Raw genomic sequence first — 15,538 nt, forward strand, 5'->3', positions numbered from 1 at the left:
GTGGCGGGATTTCGGGGGTTTTTTTCACCCGGGATAAAGCAGCGCCCGTGGTTTCCCCACCGCAAGCGCTCGGTCTCGCACCCGACGGTGGGGGGATATTGTGTTCTTGGAAGCGGGTACTACTTTTTTGGGGGGGGGGAATAAATCTGGGCTTTCCTTTGTTTCGCGGATAGAATACACACATCCCCCCCACCCCACCCCCCAGCCCGTTTTCCTGGCAGAGCCGAATACCTTGAGTTTTATTAGGTTTGGGGGAAACCATAAAACAAAAGCTTTAAGCGAGGTCATATTTTGAAATGCATCGGGAGGAGATATCTCGTATCAACTTTATTGGGTTGGGTTTTTTTTTTTCCGGTTTGGCACTGAATGCAAACCTTTTCAGCTTTTCTGGTTCTTAAATTCCAACACTGGAAGACCTTATCTGCAGCTTAATCTTCCTTGATGCCTGGCTCCTTTTAAGTAGCTAGGAAAAGCATGTTTCCTTGCGTGCGGGCAGTGAAATGTACATACCAGTGCACCATAGAAAACCAACTGGAGTTCCTAAGGTTGGAGATAAGCTATCTTCCTACAGCAACACTGTAACAAGCGAAAAAAAAAAAGAAAAAAGTACAAAAAAAAAAGTAACATCCTGATTTCCCCACCCCTGGCAAACTGTACAAACTCCAGTTTGACTTTCGCTGCTTAGTAAGTTACTTTCAGCCAGTGTTTCAGCCTCCAAATGACATTGTTCTCTCTTCTGCATTTACAGCCAACAGACCTGGAAGAAAGACTTTGTCTTGGAGCTAGCTGCTGGGCATTTTTGAGGTCGTTCATCATGAAGTATGTAGGACAGGAGTGGCTCAGAGTAACCACCTTGCTATTCATAGCTCAAGCAGTTTCTGCAATGGTCCTTCCCAATGCCACGCTCTTAGAGGAACTGTTGGAAAAGTACATGGATGAAGATGGTGAGTGGTGGATCGCCAAGCAGAGAGGGAAAAGGGCTATCACAGACAGTGATATGCAGAGTATCTTGGATCTTCATAATAAATTACGGGGTCAGGTGTATCCACCAGCTTCCAATATGGAATATATGGTAAGGAAAAACTGATAGTGACGTGCAGAAAGAAATGTTCTTAGAATAGTTACTGTCACTTTATAAACCAGCCTACTTTCAGTCTCAGCTTGCTTGTTTTCTCGATTAAAGCACTTGATACTTGTTTGCCTTTCTTTTGTACAGGGGTGAACTGTGAGATAATAATGCCTGTTTGGGAATCAAGTGTCACTTTCTACTGATACTAATGGGTTTAATCTCTCACAGCTGAATTCAAGTGGCAGATCCTCAGTGTAAGGGGCCAATTTCCAAAATTAGATTACTCAAAATTGTTGATTGTGGCCTGTGAAGTTACCATCTAAGAAGAGTAGTGACTGATGAAGTTTCAAAATAACATGGATTCTCTCCCATGCTTGTAGGTTGGATGGAGTTTCTGAGCAAAAAGATGCTTCTATAACAAGAAAGTCTGCTATTTAAGTTGACGTGTGTTACTGGACTGGAGTCCTATATGTTCCTGCATTTAACAGATTAATAATGTAATGCGTAATTTCTGTTTGTGTTTTCTCCCTTAAGAAGACTCTGTTTGGTTTGTTATTAGGAGACTTAAATCTCCCGTGGTTTTGAGCTTTGGTTTTGTGCCATAGTTCAAGGCTAACTCTGTCTCTTCTTGCTAATTAGATTGAATCAAGTCATTAGAGCTTTTAAGAAGCCTAGAGCTCTGACAAGAGTGGGCAGCTTTTCTTCTGTATTCTGCAGAAAAGCTCAAATCTTTTCCCTGTGTCCACACTGTGTGTTATTTATGTGTCTTTGCAGGCACCAGAGAAATAGCGTTACTATTGGTTGGGTTGTTTATACCAGGTTTCCTGACAATTCCCACTTTTTAAGGCTATGACAGAGGATGGTATTAACACATTTCAAGAGGTAGATATCTCTCCTGTCATCCAGATTTAGATATCTTGGAGTGATGTCCTCTCTCAGCTTGGAGATGGGATTGAGCTGAGCATATATGTGTCCTGGAGAAACCGTGCTTAAGTCATCAATAAATGTAGTTTAACTTAAGTTTACCTGTATTAGTGTTACTGTATTAGACTAAGAGCCATCAGAGAATTAGTTACCACATTCCATCCCCAAAGTGGGGGTTACAAAGATGATGAGGGACCTGGAGCATCTCTCTGATGAGGAAAAGGTGATAGACTTGGGTCTTTTTAGTCTGAAGAAGAGAAGGCTGAGGGGGGATCTGATCAACACCCATAAATACTGAAAGGGTGGGTGTCAGGAGGATGGGGCCAGGCTTTTTTCAGTGGTGCCCAGGGACAGGACAAGAGCAAATGGGCGCAAACTGGAACATGGGAAGTTCCATCTGAACATGAGGAGGAACTTCTTTCCTGTGAGGGTGGCAGAGCCCTGGCAGAGGCTGCCCAGAGAGGTGGTGGAGTCTCCTTCTCTGGAGACATTCAAACCCACCTGGACACACTCCTGTGGGACCTGCTCTGGGTGACCCTGCTCTGGCAGGGGGTTGGATTAGATGATCTCCAGAGGTCCCTTCCAATCCTATATCATTCTATGATTCTGTAATATCTGAAACTCTTTCAGTCTGTATGTACCCTTAAACTTTGTTTTCTGTTCTGACTTCTTTAGACCTTGTTGTAACAGAGGTTACATTTTTGTTCCCAAGAACTCAAGTTGGTTTATTTCTGGAAAGCTTAAGAAAAAAGTGTCCAGCCTTTTTTGTAAAATGAGACCAGGGAAGACTGTATTGTTTTTCCACATTAAAACACCGCAAAACTCTGTGCTGAGATTCTTCGAAAGCTTTGATTTTCAGTTATGTGCCTTTTTCCGTTCCTAATGCTGTTCTGCACTTGCTTGTGTTATATGGCTTGGAAAGAAGAATTTGGATGTACTCATTGGAGTTAGATTTATTTTTTTTTAGCAGCTTATCCTTCAAAGCTTCCTCCTGCGCCGCACACACTTTCATTCTGCACTTGCTTGTTATATGTCTTGGAAAGAAGAATTTGGATGTACTCATTGGAGTTAGATTTATTTTTTTTTAGCAGCTTATCCTTCAAAGCTTCCTCCTGCGCCGCACACACTTTAGCCTAGATTTTGTGTGAAGTCTACAACTGGAACAAATTTTGTTGTTGTTGTTTTTTCTGTGCTCCCCAATGACCCCTCACCCAGAACACAAATAGCATGGAAAAGACATTATCCAATTTTAACACAGAGGAAATATCCTTATGTCCTCTTATGTGGAACAGGACAGGCACTCTCAAGAGAGCAGGACTCAACTTTAGCCTTATATCCAAGGGAGTCAGGGACTGGGATAGGCAAGAGTTTGGGATTTGTGAGCCTAAAGGGTCTGTTTGAAGGGATGGAGACGTGTTCAGGGACCCATGAGAAGGGATGAGAGTCTGGGATTCTGGTCAAGGAGATGCTGAGGAGTTGGTGGCGTGGAGGGAACGAGCGTTTGATGAGTAGATGTAGTTAGGGGAAGAACCGTGACTCTCTGGGCAGAGGAAAATTGTGAGCAAGAGTTTATGGAGTGGTATTTAGAGTGCAGAAATGTGCAAAAAGGCTATTTTAAAAGACTTAGCCTGGGAGTGGGAAGGGAGATTGCACGTGGGGGGAGCAGGTGGGAGTCACCTTTGGGAACTGAGAGAGGGTAGTTTAGGAGACAGTGAGAGCCTGTGCTGCTTGAAAAGGAGGAAATGGTGGAATTTCCACTTGCTTGCACATGTATTTTTATGATATGGTTTGTGGTTGTGTGATTGTCCACCTTCTTTTCTGTCTGAGGTGTGCAACCAGCTCTGGCAGGGGGTTGGACTAGATGACCTCCAGAGGTCCTTGCCAACCTCATATCATTCTATGATTCTGTGACTCTGTGTCATAAAGGAATGGTTTATTGTGTAATAAAAGCAAAATCTGAGTACAAGTTCTAACTGAGGTGTGGAGGCACAGACTGAATAGCAAAGAACAGGCAATAAATTCTATATAGTTCATTAAGGAAGCATGATTTGTTCTGTGCAAAGAGATTCCTTTGGAAAAACTAATATCTGGTCCTTATCATAGTGCATATATCCAAGAAATAAATTACAGAGGCAAACGCTGTTCTCTGTCATTTCATAGCTTCTGACAGATACTGTAGCAATATAACTATTAGTGCTGGCTTTTTGTCCATAATTAAAGCAAGTGCCTGTTTTAGCGCTTAATAGTCACTTTATTTTTCTAGATGAATATTAATAATAGGATGGACAAATGCCACTTTTCCAGACAAAGAAATAAGCACTCTTAGATCTGGTTTTCCAAGGGTTTGGGGCCTCTGGATCAATTCTGTGAATGACAGAAAATTCAAACACCCAAGTATTAAAACTGTACTTGGCTATTTCTTGTAAAATAAAGGATGGGGATAAATGAGGATGTTTAACTAAAAAAGAGTTTAATCAGATAGACCCATACCACTAAAAGTAAATAAATCTTCGCAATGTGATACATCAGGTGTTGCCAAAGGTGAGTTCCATTTCTCCGGAACAGGGAAAAAAATCCCTCTAAACATTTGCCTTGTGTTTAGTGAGGTAGATAAGTACAGCTGAAGTACTTCTGTCTGCTTTTGGAGTGCTTTACTAGCACAGACATGCTGGCAAAAAACACATGACCTGCACAGTCGTGTCACTATGAGCCGCCCCTTGTGCTAGTGAAACCTTTCTGTGTAAACAGAGCTGGATCTGCCCGTGGAAGGGAGTTTTATGTCTTTTACTGAATCCAAGGTCCAGGTGCCTCACTGATAGTACTCTTTCTCTCTAAAAGTCTGTCATATGGTTGAGGAGTCTGAAATCTTGAAGGGTGCTCGGAACTGGAAGAAGGGCTGTGGAGGCTGCAGGTTCCACTCCTTGTGTGTGACAACTGAGCCAACCTAACAGGGACCTCCAGCTCAGAGTGGTTCTGGCCACACTGTCAGAGCTGATGATGAAATTATCATAGAATCACAAAATAGTTGGGGTTGGAAGGGATCTTAAAGGTCATTGAGCTCCAACCCCCTGCCCTGGGCAGGGACACCTCCCACCAGATCAGGTTGCTCCAAGCCCCATCCAGCCTGGCCTTGAACCCCTCCAGGGATGGGGCAGCCACAGCTTCTCTGGGCAACTTGCGCTAGGGTTTCACCACCCTCACAGCAAAGAATTTCTTCGTAAGCTCTCATCTAAATCTCCCTCTTTGAGTTTAAAATCTTTACCCCTCATCCTATGGCTCCCCTCCCTGATCCAGAGTCCCTCCCCATCTCTCCTGGAGCCCCTTTGGGAACTGGAAGGGGCTCTAAGGTCTCCCCGGAGCCTTCTCTTCTCCTGGCTGAAAATCCCAACTCTCTCAGCCTGTCTTCATAGGATCCAAGTACTTAAAGAATCAGATTTTAGTTTTTAAATTTAATTATTTAATATGTTTTTCCAGTCTGAGTCATGGAACTGGCTGCACACATGGCTGAATCAGATGAGTACCGATGGTTCTAAAAGAGGGCAGGAAGGCACAGCTAAGGAATGGGAGGGATGAAGTAACACACTTTGGATAGGAGCTATTGGTTATATGGCCTTACTTGCAAAGTCCAGCCTTACCTTTGAGAGAACTGATGGGACCTCGTGCAACCTGGTCTAGTGGGAGGTGTCCCTGCCCGTGGCAGGGGGGTTGGAACTGGATGATATTTAAGGTCCCTTCCAACCCAAACCATGCTATGATTCTATGATTCTCTTGTACGTTGTGCAGAAGAGAAAAGCTTTTGAGGATGGTCTCCTGCTTATAAGATCTTAGTTCAATTTGAAAAAAAAAAAAAAGGTAAGCAAGATGGAATGACTGAATGACTGATTTTCTCTGCAGCTGCACACTCTCCCCTTCTGTCTTGAAAAATAAAAAGGGGACTGGGCTATCACAGGTCAGAGACCTAAAGTTACTGCTCACAGTAGATGTCCTAAGGAACAGAACATTCTCATGGTTATCTGGCTGAACTTACCGGGTGGAAAGTTCATCTTCCCAAGTGCTGTGACTCTGGTGCTGAGCGGTGGTGGATTCCTGGGCAGAGAGGATGAGGGTAGAGCATGTGAACAGAGGAGCTTCTGCAGTGGAACCTTCCAGAAAACAGCAGCGTAGGGACTTCCTAAATCTGTTCTTGTATTCTTTGTGTCCGGTAGTCTTAGAAGAGTTTTTTATGAATCTGAATGCTTTTGAGTCCATTTGTATTCTTTGAGTCATGGCATCAATCATGACATCACAGAGCATCAAAGCTCTATAAATTCAATAATGCATTGTGCGAAAAAATACGTTGTTGGTTTTTTTTTTTGCTTTAAACCTGCTATTTTATTTGACACCTTGTTTTTCTTTATTGTGAGAAAGAGCAGTTTTGAAATAAATAGGACTCTTCAGCTGAAAAAGATGTGACCACCGAGGAAATTATTCTGTCTGAAAAGCTATTCCATTTTGTTTTCCTTCACTATCTGCTTTGGCTCTAGTATTTTTCTTTTAATTAAAAGGGAACAAACCAAACCAAAGTAGTTATGGCATACTGAAAATTGATATAGTTGTGTTTTCTCTTTCTTTTTCTAATGATTTCTAACATTCTTTTACTTTTCAACTGGCTAAACTAGAGCCAGCATTTTCGTAGAGTGGTTTGCAATGACTCCGAGATCTTTCCAAGGCTCTAATAGATCATTTACTACACTGTGGTGTATGGATAATGGACTGTAATCTCCAGTAATGTCCTCTTTATTTTGCATGTGTTGACATTGAATGTTATCTGCCATTTTGTCTTCCAATCAATTAGTATTAGTGAATCTTATGTCTCTATCTTTTATTTTCCTTTCTTATTATTAACTGCCTTAAGTAGCCTTGTATTCCTTTTCTTGGGCTGTTTTGAGGAAGGTATATAGCAGAGGACCATGGACACATCATTCAGGGAATTTATAAAGTGATTTCTTATTCTTAAACCTGGTTTCTGTCTTTTGTCACTTTTTTCTTTATCTCATGATAGCTTAATTTTATTCATTTATTTATTTTTAAATAACAGGAACTTTGTAGAAAGCTTAACTGCACTTAACCCTTTTCCACATGATGTTGACACCTTCGAAGTGTAATATATTTGGGAGGGATTCATATTGTCCATGTATTTAATATATTTTTTAACTTGTCCTATGAAATCATCCCAATGGATGTCAGTTTTTAGTCTGTGGTTGCTCAGAATCAACTGGAAGCCTTTTAAAATATGAACACCCGTGCGTTGTTTTTTGTCACTCTGGTAATAAGGCTGTTTTAAGAGAAGTCGTCAACCATGCAGTAATTTGGCAGTTCCATCATCAACCAAATTCTTGAAGGATACGGTCTGGTCCTGGCAGTTTGATACTGTTAATATCTTCAGTTTCAGCTAATCTTTCTTAAGTCTCGTATGGACCCCCCAAGTTTCCTTGTGTCTCCTGTATCCTCTATATAGAAGAATCTGGCCCAAGAACCTACATAAGCTCCTCTGTAGGGACCAGCAGGCCAGCAAATTCGGTTAACTCCTCTGCACTGGCCTTATACAACCTCATGACTGCATCTTAGGTCATTCTTTCCTAGACCTTTTCCTTCAGGGCTGAGAGAGTTTTTGAGCCGGCAACATTATGACTTCCATGGAAAAAAGAAATAAAACCTTTCTTGAGGTTTGTCAGGAAATTGTATGGCAGATGCACGCTGGCTGTATGTGTATCCTGCCAGGTCCTGTACACTACTGCATCCTAGGAAAAAAAGGAGTAAGGAACATCTTTTTGGTGTGAGCAAGAGTTTGTCAATATATGTAATAATCCTGGAAAATAGAAGGTGGTACGTTCTTTCTGTGGTTAATATCATTAATTTGACAGATTGTCTTTAGATGGCCCTAAGCACTCTGTGTCCATCAGTCCCACCCCTAAGTCAGTATCATACAAGGGACTGTGACCCAATCAGGGAATCAGTAACTTGGTTTGTTGTTCAGACCACTTCGATGTGAAAAGCCTTATTCTACTTTATTCAGTTAGAAAGTGGTTTATTGCCTTATGAATAAATTCTTACTCAATTGTAAAGAGTTAATAAAGCTTGAAATACTTATTTTCGGTACCATAATCCTACAACTTCTTAACCTCTTTTTTTTTTTAAATACCTCTTATTTGTAAGCATATTGTGTATCATGGACTGAATTTGCAAAAACGTTATTTTTTTCCCAATACTTTCCTTGGCAACATTGCACCTTAATAAATCTGAACCTATTCATGAATACTGAGACATTTTTTCATGCTGATCATAGTCAGCACTTTAAAAGTAGTAATTATTATTTGGATAGTGGAAGTTGTTAGTTCTGTATATTCCAAACAGTTATACTCAGATTAGAACAATTTATTTGGTATAACTTCAGGGTCTTAGGGACAATTACGGGTGTGTATCTGGCCGCAGTATTGGATCCATACTTTGTTCACAGGAAAAAACGAAAGTAGTACATTTTTATTTATTCTTACTTTGTGTTGATGTAGTAACTCTGAAGGTCTTTGTTTGAAAACCTTAGTAGTGATGTGTTGAAAGTGCTGATACCATATAATTTGTTTCAAAATCAAGACTGACCAGTGACTTCTGTGGGGCCTTATATTTTTGGGAGGCTTGAAGGTTTGCCCCTCCCTTTCAGTAACTTCATGAAGGCTTCAGGGAATGGGCACAAACTTGCACATAAGAAGTTCCATCTGAACGTGAGGAGGAACTTCTTTGCTGTGAGGGTGGCAGAGCCCTGGCAGACGCTGCCCAGGGAGATGGTGGAGTCTCCTTCTCTGGAGACATTCAACCCCCACCTGGACACGTTCCTGTGGGACCTGCTCTGTGTGACCCTGCTCTGGACGGGTTTGGACTGGATGATCTCCAGAGGTCCCTTCCAACCCCTACCATTCTCTGATTCTGTGATCACTGGACTTTGGATCCTATGAATCTACTGGTGGATAGAGCTCTTGAATTGATAGTAGCATTGGACTTTGGATCCTATGAATCTACTGGTGGATAGAGCTCTTGAATTGATAGTAGCAACAGAGTCATCATAGTGACAGAATAGGAATTATAATAAGTTTTTGGCTATTCTGTGATGGTTTTAGATCCTGTGATCTGTGTAGGTCTGGATGTATCAACGCCCAGATGGGTTTTTTTCATCTGTAGTGTACTTAAGAGAAATGAAACAGCATTAGGGAACAAAGAGGAAAGCCTTGTAGTGGACTTAGGCATTTTGGTGAATTTTTCTGTGCCCTGTTAAATTTCCTAGACCTTTCTGAAAAAATCTTTTCATGTCTCTGTTTATCGTGTTTTGCCCATTGTGCCAGAACTCCTCAGGGGCGCTTGGTTAAAAACAGTTCCTGTTCCTTCCGAGCAGAGGACTTTGGTCTGTGGCATCCCTTCAGTGGCTGGAGAGAGCTTTGGGTGCCAAGACCAGAGCAGCTCTTTTCCTGGGGAACCTGCCTGGCTTTCCTGCTGGTTTTCCCCTTTTCTGCTCCACTTCAAAGGTTGGTGGAAGCTCTTCAGCTCCCTTCCCTGTGCTCAAAGGCCACTGACACTGCGGCGAAGAACGCGGTGACGTTGGCTGATCCTCTTATTCTCTCTGGCAGTTTTAGCAGAGGATTGTGTGATGTGAAGTGGCCAAGAAGGCAAGTGGATAAGTCCGCGTTATGACTTTTATTGATGTAATGCCAACAACAACTGAGCGACTCCAAGTAAAGAAACTGAAAGTGGAAAGCAGCAGAAAGGCTTCACTGTCTCAAATTTTAAGGGAGCCTTCCCAAAATAAAATGCTTACCAACACAGGACAGACACTGTTCATCTTTTATTTTTGCTGCCAGATAACTTCTTCATCCCCTCCATATCGAAAATGTTATTAAAAATTAATTAGTAGTAGAAAAATCAGAGCTTAAATATGCAATATGAACCAAATGTAGGAAGAAAAAATGAGATTTATAAAAGTTACTCCAGGTGGCCTCTCATCTTCATGATGTCTGCCTGGGAATCTTCCTTAAGATTTTTTTAAGTGAGAAAATAATAATTTGTTAACATAATTTCATTGAAAATGCTAGATATGCATTTATTTTATCTATAAATAAGTCCTCAACTTTAGATTTGACATAAGTAGAGTATCATAGTTAGACAAACGTGATTCATTAAGAATACTACCTTGTGTCCATATAGTGAAGGACAATTTTTGCTTATTAAGGAAGATAACAGTTTCATTAAATGAGTCTATTTAACTCATTAAAACCAGAATTTTGGCTGCCTGATGCGTATCATAATATATATGTCTCAAAGCCCTTGTTGGATCTCCAGATGGTCAGGAACTTCTTTAATACATTTTCCAACTCTCTTTTTTTAGGTTTTATTTAAATATATTCCTAACAGTTGTGCCAAGTCACGCATAATCAATGGGTGCTCTCTGGCACTAAGTTCAGTTCACTTATGTCAGATCACAGTGGTCACCTTTTTAAAGCCAACATTCACCGTGACACATATTTGAGATATTGCGGGTAATTCGTGTTCAAAGTCCAGGAAATTCTGTAGCATCTCTAAAACTGCCGTATGAAAGCAATCAGTTACAGCGAGTTTATCATGGTAATCACTACGGGGATATGAGGGGAGGACCCCATGCTCTGGTCAATGTGTAATTAGCTATAAATATTTATGAATACTACCTGTAATGAATATGTGTGATTCATGCTTTGACAATGGACAAAATGCAGAAATCAAGATCAGCTCTCACATCGCTGTTGCTTCTCTTCTATTTCTGTCAGGATACAGCAGTGAATAGGTGACTTTTTAGTCATGTTCTAATAGAAAGTCTTTATATGCTGCTTTTAAAAAGTAGCAAAGTAAACGTACTGTTTCAGAACACCTTGGAAAGCTGGATATTCCAGCAAGGTTTTTTAACGTGCTTAGAGTACACACAGAATTAAATGTGATTAGTCATGTCTGCTGGTTCCTATTCCTGGTTTTACTTTTTGAACACAAAAAGCTCAAACATATGAAACTGTAAGAGGGAGATACTTCTAAATGTTGGTGCGATTTATCCACTGTTTGGGAACAATATTTTTGGCCTCATACAGCTTTTCTGTTTCCAGGTAAAAGCCACAGTTTTCCTGCTTTTTACTCTTTTCCAAAAGAGTAGCTGAAACCTCAAGGTCTATTCAGGGATCTCTTCCCAGTTCAAAGCTCTATAAACTCTTGTCTACCAGCATGGAAGGTCCTTCCTATTTCATTTCTGGACAGGCAGTGGTCCTCCAGTGGAAAATGGATGCCTGACTTTCTTGGCAGTGGAAAGTTTAACAATTTTAGCTATCCTCTTTGTGCTTAAAGTATATATCACTGCTAGTTAGTATGGCTGGGTTTTATATTTTCAAGGAGAGTTGCCTGGTGTTTATCCTGGGTTTTTGTGGTCACTCTGCTGTGTCCTGTAAGGCTAGTACGGAGGCCACATTTATTTCAAACTCAAATGACTGAAGGTGAACATCTGAGTTTCGTGCAAGTTACTGACATTTCAGATGTGCTGATTATCATTAGTTTCCGTGGACTTCCTTCAGCAGCCTTGGTACAGCTGAAAATGCCTCACTGAAGCGTAACTGAAAGCCAAGCCGATGGAAACGGCCAATGTCTGTTCATCAAGAAGAGATGATGTCATAGAATCAAAGAATCATAGAATTGCCTGTATTGGAAGGGACCTTTCAGATCGAGTCCAACCATCAACCCAACATTGACAAAAACCATCCCTAAACCATGTCTCTAAGTGCTATGTCTGCCCAGATTTTCAGTACCTCCAGGGACAGTGACTCCACCACTGCCCTGGGCAGCCTCTTCCAGTACTTAATAACCTTTTCCGTGTAAAAATTGTTCCCAATCTCCAATCTGAACCTCCCCTGGTGCAACTTGATGCCATTTCCTCTTGTCCCATCACCTGTTCCTTGGGAGAAGCGACCGACCCCCCCCGGCTACCCCCTCCTTTCAGGGAGTTGGAGAGAGCGAGAAGGTCTCCCCTCAGCCTCCTTTTCTCCAGGCTGAACACCCCCAGCTCCCTCAGCCGCTCCTCACAAGGTCTCCAGCCCCTTCTCCTTGTGCTACAGAACCCTAAACAGATACATTGCCCTTATATGGAAATGCTCCAGCCCCTCAATGTCTTTTTTGTGGTGAGGGGCCCAAAACTGGACACAGCACAGGGGCCTCTAATTTACTTTTTTTTTGACTCAGTCCTTAACCAGCATAATATATTAGAGGGAAGTAGTAGGTGTCCTGTTTTTGACTCTGAAAAGTTCTGGAGAAAACTCTGGAGAGTCTTCACACCAACGTTTTTGCATGTGAAAATTGAGAGAAGATTGAAGGTGTTGATGCTGTTGGATCCCATCCCTTTTTGGTTAAGCATATAGGTTATGACTTGTGTGAGCAAAGAATACACTTGAAAACTGTAAAATACATTAATATGGACAGAGGTTGTGGTTGTTTTTGAGAACACAATCAAAATTGGAAGAACTTGGCAAGTGGGAGTAATAGCCTGGAATCACCATGGTGAAATTTAACTGCAAGGCATGGAGTAAAGAAGAAATTGAACAGGTCAAATACAGGGAATAAAATGTAGAGGTGACACTGCAATAAAAAGATGCAGGAGGTGCACTGAGTTAAAAAATAATGAGGCAGCAATCTTTGAAAGGAGACTTCTCTGTGTGAATCCAGTGAGACCTTGTCTGAAATGCAACGTCCAGTTTTGGCCGTTTTTTAAGAATGGTCTAGTCATTCTAGAGAGAATGAATAAGATTAATGGGATTGATTATAAACACAGAATATGTGATTTATGAGGAAGATCGAAGGAATGAAGCAGCTGAATTTGTTTAACCTGGGAAATAAATAAAAGTTGTTACAGGAAAGAGAGTGATTTCTTTTTTCTTGGCAATGGAACACCAGCTCCCATCTCAGGGCAGGAGGCTTAGGTTGCATACCAAGGAAATCCTCTTTACTCTTTCAGCCATAAAACTCCAGAAGAAAATTACAGTAAATATTATTCTGAAACTACAGTTATTAGTTTTAATTAAAAAAATGTGGGTAATACACATATATTTGATGCTGGCTCGGTGAAAGAGGACAGACTACACTCCTGTCCAAACTACAGTGGTGACCAGTATCGTATCTTGCAGTAATTTTCAGCTGTACCTTTCTGTCCTTCCGTCTTGGTACATTGCAGCAGTGGATTTCTAGTTCTTAACTGTATTTCTGGCTTATTTGTTCATGGCATTTTTCATTCTATGTTCCATCTTTCCTTTTTTTTTTTTTTTTTTTCACTTCTCAGTGTCATTACAGTTGTCATTACTGTCAATACAGTAGATTATATTAAAAAGTAAATACCCATAGTGTACTGTGGTATTTACTTTACCACTTTCTCCCTATATTTAGAATGTATACAGCAAGGAGGTATTTATACTATGCCATGGTAAATGTTTACTTTCAATGGTGCCCACTGTACTTATTTTTCCATCTTTGCTGAGCTTAAATTTTCACTTATTTTTTCTTTCCATATAGCCCCATCCCACCTGATTTTTTTTTTTTTTTTGCCTTCCTACATACATGAAAATCTCTCCAATTAATGTTATCACTTTTTTATTATTATTATTTTACTGGAAAAGTGGTTTTTGAGCTGCTGGGCTTGCTGGTTCTGTTGCAATACCAGTTGGTGTGACTGATGGACTCACTTGTGCTGGTCTGTCTTGGGTGACAACGTACTCTTTTGATTTAACACTCACACAACACAAGTGGCAGGATTCATCTCCCTGAGCTTTTGATGTCTGTGGTGTCGATGTCTGCATTTCAGCCAGTTTCCTTTATAATTAGTAGAGAAAAATGAGAATTTCCAACACACAGTTTATCTCAATTAAAGGTGGGCAGCTAAAATTATCTCCTTCTACAGATGCTTATTTGTCTATGTAACTGCAAAGGTGATTTAGATAATTAGCTCAGATGTAGGTATCTGCTTTGAGGCTGTTTAAATCAGGGGAGGTTAACCCCACCCTATGTGATTAGTTTGGCTGTTGATGAGTTGTGATTTAAGCTGTGGTGTCCTCACTGAAACATCAGCTCCTCCATCAGCAGAACATTGGTTTCAGTCCACACGCTGCTGCAACCCTGTGTTGACAGAGGTTAAAGACCACAATTTGCACTCCAGTCTGTACTGGAGTTAGTTGTTTATTTTAATGTGATAGGTTGTAAACCAGAAGTGTTCAGAAGATCAACAGTGCATGCACCATCCCCACTGCAAAACTTGTCACCTTCTGGGGTAGAAGAAGAGTCGGCAGCTGGAGTCAGCAGATGCTACTGCCACTCTGTAATCTGCCACCTGGGTTTTAGGGTCAGTTCTAGCATGATGGGGAACATCTGGGATCTAGCATGATGGGGAACATGATGTGGAATAGGTCGTGCCATTTCTGTGTGAGCGCCTTTGACGATGCCCAAGGTTTTAACAAGTTACTGATGAAGACAATACCTGTGCTGGCGTGTCTCATGGTGCGATAGGAGGGGATTTGGAGAGCAAAAGAATTGGGGCTGAGGACTTGACATTCATGGTGTCTGTGCTTCAGGGGGTTTTATTTCGCACTACGTCTAATCTGTGTTGACTGAATGCCCATGAACAACTGCAGAGCGTTAGATGCTCTCCTGGAGCACAATTCCTGGCATTTTACCTGGAAAGGATCCAGTTTGCACTCCAGGCAGTAAGTGGGAGTGAACAGGAGTTTAATTCCAAAAGCACATTCCTGATCAAAATTCAAAAAACCCAACAAACCAACAACCTAATCCACTTTGAGTTCAGACATGGTGGTGCTGCAACCCGGTCTAACAGATCAGCATCAGTTCCGGACTGCTTCATGAAGGAGAGTGTCTTAGACAGTATATCTAAGAAACTCTAAGAAATGCAGCAGAAATAATGTAAGCAATTGTGATACTAAAATGATATGCAACTTGTTTTCCAAAGCTGAAACAGGAAGACACTAAAGTGTAGAGCCCTACTGAGACTGCAAGGCTGAAGCATGTAGAGCTAGATGTTTTCTCATCTTACTGTGAAATGGATGCTTGCAGGGGCTGAAAGTTTAACCAATGTTCCTGCTCTCCATAGTGGCTCAAATAGAAGTATGAAATTGCAGTTTTACTGTGTGGGTGTACTGGTTTGGAGAGCAGAAGTGTGTGAGTTATAGACCATGCCATCTTGTCAGTGGTGGACTATGCAGAGTAGATGATGAAATCAAGTCTGGAGCAGCGCCGAGCCTTGGGCTAAGGGGTTTTGTGTGTGGATGAATTATGCCACGGGAGAAACACGCCTAATGACTTGCAAGATAAAGTCAAAGCCTTGCAGGGCTGCTGTTGTAAAGAAATTCATTTCTTGGATACAAATAGTTATCTGTGAAAGCTGAAATTAGGAAGGATTCTATGCCTGGGTATAATATAGAAAAGAGGTAAGGTGATGGGATCAAGTTTTCACAGACT

The 15,538-nt window shown here is 41.2% G+C and overlaps 1 protein-coding gene across 3 annotated transcripts in view; it reads left to right on the forward strand.

Annotated features, from left to right (window-relative positions):
* The window catches only part of CRISPLD1 (cysteine-rich secretory protein LCCL domain containing 1), a 41,891-nt gene that overhangs the window by 291 nt on the left and 26,062 nt on the right, over positions 1-15,538 (forward strand). For 2 of the 3 annotated variants that reach the window (XM_014951931.1, XM_014951932.1), the window contains exon 2: positions 749-1,072. In XM_014951931.1, the coding sequence (XP_014807417.1) occupies positions 815-1,072 (258 nt within the window). In that variant the 5' untranslated portion in view covers positions 749-814. Of the gene's footprint in view, positions 1-748; positions 1,073-15,538 lie in introns of those variants that run through there. The other variant, XM_014951933.1, reaches the window with a different exon arrangement.

This window comes from Calidris pugnax, unplaced genomic scaffold (genome assembly GCF_001431845.1).
Source record: "Calidris pugnax isolate Ruff unplaced genomic scaffold, ASM143184v1 scaffold61, whole genome shotgun sequence".
NCBI lineage: Eukaryota > Metazoa > Chordata > Aves > Charadriiformes > Scolopacidae > Calidris > Calidris pugnax.